The sequence below is a fragment of the Microtus ochrogaster genome, chromosome 7, assembly GCF_000317375.1.
Source record: "Microtus ochrogaster isolate Prairie Vole_2 chromosome 7, MicOch1.0, whole genome shotgun sequence".
In the NCBI taxonomy this organism is placed as follows: Eukaryota; Metazoa; Chordata; class Mammalia; order Rodentia; family Cricetidae; genus Microtus; species Microtus ochrogaster.
This window is the reverse complement of record NC_022014.1, coordinates 25458515-25463175: the sequence shown is the minus strand read 5'-3', so window position 1 is coordinate 25463175 and position 4661 is coordinate 25458515. Positions and strand designations below refer to the sequence as shown.

The 4661-nt window shown below is 38.2% G+C and overlaps 1 protein-coding gene across 1 annotated transcript; it reads right to left on the bottom strand.

Moving 5' to 3' along the window:
* Positions 1 to 2687: 2687 nt before the first annotated feature.
* Positions 2688 to 3635, bottom strand: LOC101999687 (olfactory receptor 1468-like). Its single transcript, XM_013347044.1, has one exon. The coding sequence runs from the start codon at positions 3633 to 3635 to the stop codon at positions 2688 to 2690; it is 948 nt and encodes a 315-aa protein (XP_013202498.1).
* Between the last annotated feature and the right edge of the window lie 1026 nt (positions 3636 to 4661).

The window sequence follows — 4661 nt, the reverse complement described above, 5'->3', positions numbered from 1 at the left end:
ATAATAATAACCCAGAGTCTGACATCAGGGTAAATGCTGAAAGATTAGAGAAGTAAAGGAGCCAGCCACTAGAGAGAACTTTCATCTTTCCTGAATCCTCAGACCAAAATATGCAAGATACTGTCTCCACAAATCCTCAGACTGAATTCAATACACTCCTGTCTCCTCCTGCCTCATATTCTTCTCTCTGCTGATATAGATATGAATAATTTGCATTGGTGTAGTTCTTGGTTTATTGATACAAGTTTAAGGTAAATTTTATTGTACTGTATATGTATATTACTGCCCTTGATTAAGGTATTTTGTTGGTGTAGTTCATTTAACAATTTAATGCATAAGTAAGAAATTTAGGTTAATAAATAATCATCTATAATAGTCAAGTTTGTAGTCATGTTAATTAGATTTTCTAGATATACAGAGATATATTTCAGTTAGTTAGGTATTCTTCAAATCTTTCAGAGAACTTCAGAATATGGCATTTAAATGTTGTAACAATTTAGGACATTTCATAACAATGAGATGCATATGCTCCTGGCAGCACCAATCTACTTCAAGAGGAAGATGGGTATCAAAGAGGCTCCTTATCGCATTTGCTAACCATTTGGGCAAGAAACTGCTCTTGCCTGGACTGCTTAACTGGACATGCAGGACCCACAGAGAAATGACTGCTCAACTTGCTTATAGAAGGTGAGTTGGTCCTTTGGGGTTCCTGCTTCATGAAAGAGTCTGCTAGATATTCTGCAGGATACAGAAGAAAGTGACTGACAAACTGCCAATATAGGCAGAACTGTCTTTGAAATTTCCTGCCTTATCAAAGAGTCTGTTAGATACTATGGGCCTATAGGCTGAAGATGGATGCCCAAATGGTACAGAAAAACTTTGGGTGACTGTCTAGACAGTGAGATTCTCTGTCAATTCTAGAGTTTTGAAAGTTGCTAACAATGTACTTCCTGTTACTTAGGTAATATTATATCCTTCTGGAGTCTTCAATGGAATTAAAGAATTTATAGTTATATTTATAGTTTTCCTTAGTTATGATAAAAGATAAAGTAGATATAAATATTATAACTGTAATTCTTGCTTGATACCTGTTTTATCACATGTAGTTTTACTATGTTAAAGTTCAAACCTTCCTTTTTTTATTTAAACAGAAAAGGGGAGGTGATGTGGGATGTATGCTGTGAATATCATTGGTTAATAAAAAAACTGATTTGGGCCTATAGCAGAACTCTAGGGAAGCAGAGTTAGGCAGGGAAAACGAAACAGAATGCTAGGAGAAAGGAGGTGGAGTCAGAAAAGCCATGGAGCCACCAGAGTCAGACACATGGCGATATACAGATGAATAGAAATGGGTTAAATTAATATGTAAGAATTAGACAATAAGAATCTAGAGCTAATGGGCCAATTCATGATTTTATCAATATGTTTTTTGTGTGATTATTTTGGTTTTGGGCTGCTGGGACAAACAAGCGGCCCTCTTTCTCCAACACTCTGCCTAGCCACATCCCTTCCTGTCTCCACCTCCTTGGTGCTGGGATTAAAAGCATGTGACTCCTAAGTATTGGGATCAAAGGTGTGAGTCACCTGGCACTGTTTCTTTTTGAGACTGGATCAGTCAAGTGAAGCTCATGGTAGCCTTTAACTCACAAAGATCCGTCTGCCTCTGCCTCCAGAGTGCTGGGATTAAAGGTGCATGCCATCACTGCCTGGTTTCTAAGGCTAGCTAGTAGTTTAGCCTACACTCTGATCTTATGGTAAAATCCACAGATTCAGGGAAGCCAAGTGACAATGATGTTTCAAAAGCAGATTCATGAATATCCCTTGAAAAGGGAAATATAATAGATATTGAGGATGAATTGGGTACAGGTAGGGATGGCAAAAGGTGGGAGGAGTATGGAGGGAGAGAGAACTGGGAGCAACAGTTGGACTAGGGACACTCCAGTGACTTGGTAGAAACACAGTGCAATGGGAACTCCCTGGAGTCAATTAGGGTGACGCTAGCTAAGATTCCTAATAATAGAGGATATGGATATGGAGTCTGAACCAGCCTTCTCCTAGGACTTATAGTAGCAGGATTCAGACACTAACCTAGCTGCAAAAATTTTCACCTATAATTTTTCCTGCCAACAAGATGTGCCATGGTAAATTGGCACAGAATAAATAGGAGTGACTAACCAGTAAGTGGTCCAGTTTAAGACCCATGTTATGAGAGGAAACATACCTTTGACATTCAGGAGGAAGGAACACCAGAAGCCAAATGGCGAAGACCTATGAGAGAACCACGCAGGTCAGAAAAATATAAATAAAATGCTTCCTAAGGTGTTGGTTAGACTCCATCAAACAACTGATAAAAATAGATGCAGAGACCCACAGCTATACATTAGGGAGAGTGCAGAGAAAAATCTGTTTTCAATTAAAAAAGGAATCTAAGGGATGAAATATTGATGTAACAGTGACTCTTATCTAATGCTTTCTAGAATCACACTTGGAAGACAGTGGATAATATCAGTGAGTAACAAAGATCCACTTTCCTAACTGAACTACTTTGCAAAACTCTCTTTTGCAAATAAAATTATTATGGAGTATGGTCTATGATGTGGGTTCAGTTGTAGGGATACATTTTGTAATATTAGTATCAATATAATATATTTTTTAGATGAAATTAAGTAAAAGTCCCTGTATTGCCATTATGAAGAGATTTTCTTCTTGCAAAGAACACTTATCAGGGCCTTTTTCATATCTCTGTTCCTCAGGCTGTAGATAAAGGGGTTCAGCATGGGAGTTACCGCTGTGTACATCAAGGCTATCACAGTCTCTTTCACAGTAGAGTTATTAGTTGATGGACATAAGTAGACGCCAATGACTGTCCCATAGAACAGTGAGACCACAGACAGGTGGGAGCCACAGGTGGAGAAGACCTTGTGGATTACGTGAGTAGATGAAATTCTTAGGATAGAACAGACAATTTGTATATAGGACACAATGATCAGTAAGAATGGGATGACAATAACAGGCCCTGCCAAAATAAATATCATTAGTTCATTAATAAAAATATCAGAGCAGGCCAAATTGAGCAGAGCAGATATGTCACAGAAAAAGTGGGGGATCATGTTGTCCTCACAGAATGACACTCTAGCCAGGAGTAATGTGTGCAACATGGAATGCAGCATGGTAAGTATCCAGGACAGCACCACCAGACTCACACAGAGCTTGGGGCTCATGATGCTGGTGTAATGAAGGGGGAAGCAGATGGCCACATAGCGGTCATAGGCCATGATGACAAGAAGAAAGTTTTCCATGTTTGCAAAAAACATGAAAAAGTACGTTTGTGTCAGACAACCGACATAGGAGATGGATGGAACTTGGCTCTGCATGTTCTTCAGCAACTTTGGCATTGTGACAGAGGAAAAGCAGAGGTCAGAGAAGGACAAATTACTGAGAAAGAAGTACATGGGAGTGTGCAGATGGGAGTCCAGTAGAATGAGGATGATGATGAGGAGGTTCCCCAGGACGGTGGTGAGGTACATGGCCAGGAACAGGACATAGAACAGGTGCTGATATTCTGGGGGTATGGGCAGGCCCCGGAGGATGAAATAAGAGATGACAGTTTGGTTTTTCATCATCATTCTTATCATCCACTATCCTAAGGATAAAATATTAGGACACTTTTAAATTTAAAAAACAGTGAAGACATATTATGGATATATTTCTACAAAAACAGATATGACAATGATTATAGTGACTTATCCTCAAACTCCAAATGCCTGTAATCATTATAAACATCAAGGAATTTTTCTCAACCTTTCCATTCCTCATCTTTTCCAATAGAAATTCATGCATTTTGTACTGAGAGTCAGATGTACTAATGTTTCTCTCTCCTGCTACCTGTTCAACAGTTGTTTATTTGTAATTTACTATATGCTGTTTTGTATATTGAAGTTATTGAAAAATCTGATAAACTTTGTTATAATTTTATATAAGTTTCAAGTAAAACATTAATACTCCAGTGCCTTAGATTATCATTTCAAACTCAGATGTGTATGTCTCTGTAATGTACAGATGCCTGCTTCACTATTTACTAACAATCTTTCCATTCCATATGTGACAGGCATCAGGAGAGCAAAAGCTACAAGAGAAATTCATGGTTTTGCTCTCTTGTCTTCCAAAACATTCCCCATTCTCCTCCCTCTCCAGTCTCTCATTGGATAGTAAAAGAAATTCCAGTTTGCGTCAGAAATTTCTAAATTTGATCCATTTATTTTTTTCTTACCTTGAATGACTGTCACACATTATACAGAGTCTCCCCTTCATTCTCCTGCTATTTTATCCATTCCTTTCTCTGAGAGTATATTCATATATTAGAGTCACATCTTGTCTTTACTGGAACACAGAAGTAATTTTAATTCATGTCCATATTCTTATGTCTCTTGACCTTTCCGTTCTCCTTCAACATGCTTCATTTACACATTAATAGAGGGGTTCCATCAACCCTTGTCTGATTTATTCTTCTCATTACCATTCTCTAAGGATGAATAAAAAGTTCCTATCAGGGACAGAAACATTGTTTAATTGTCTCACATGTGCCAGTGGTGTATCCCTCTAGGGCCTCACAGTGACACTTGAATTTCTCTTTTCATCGATGCTGGGGTTAAATTTTTTCC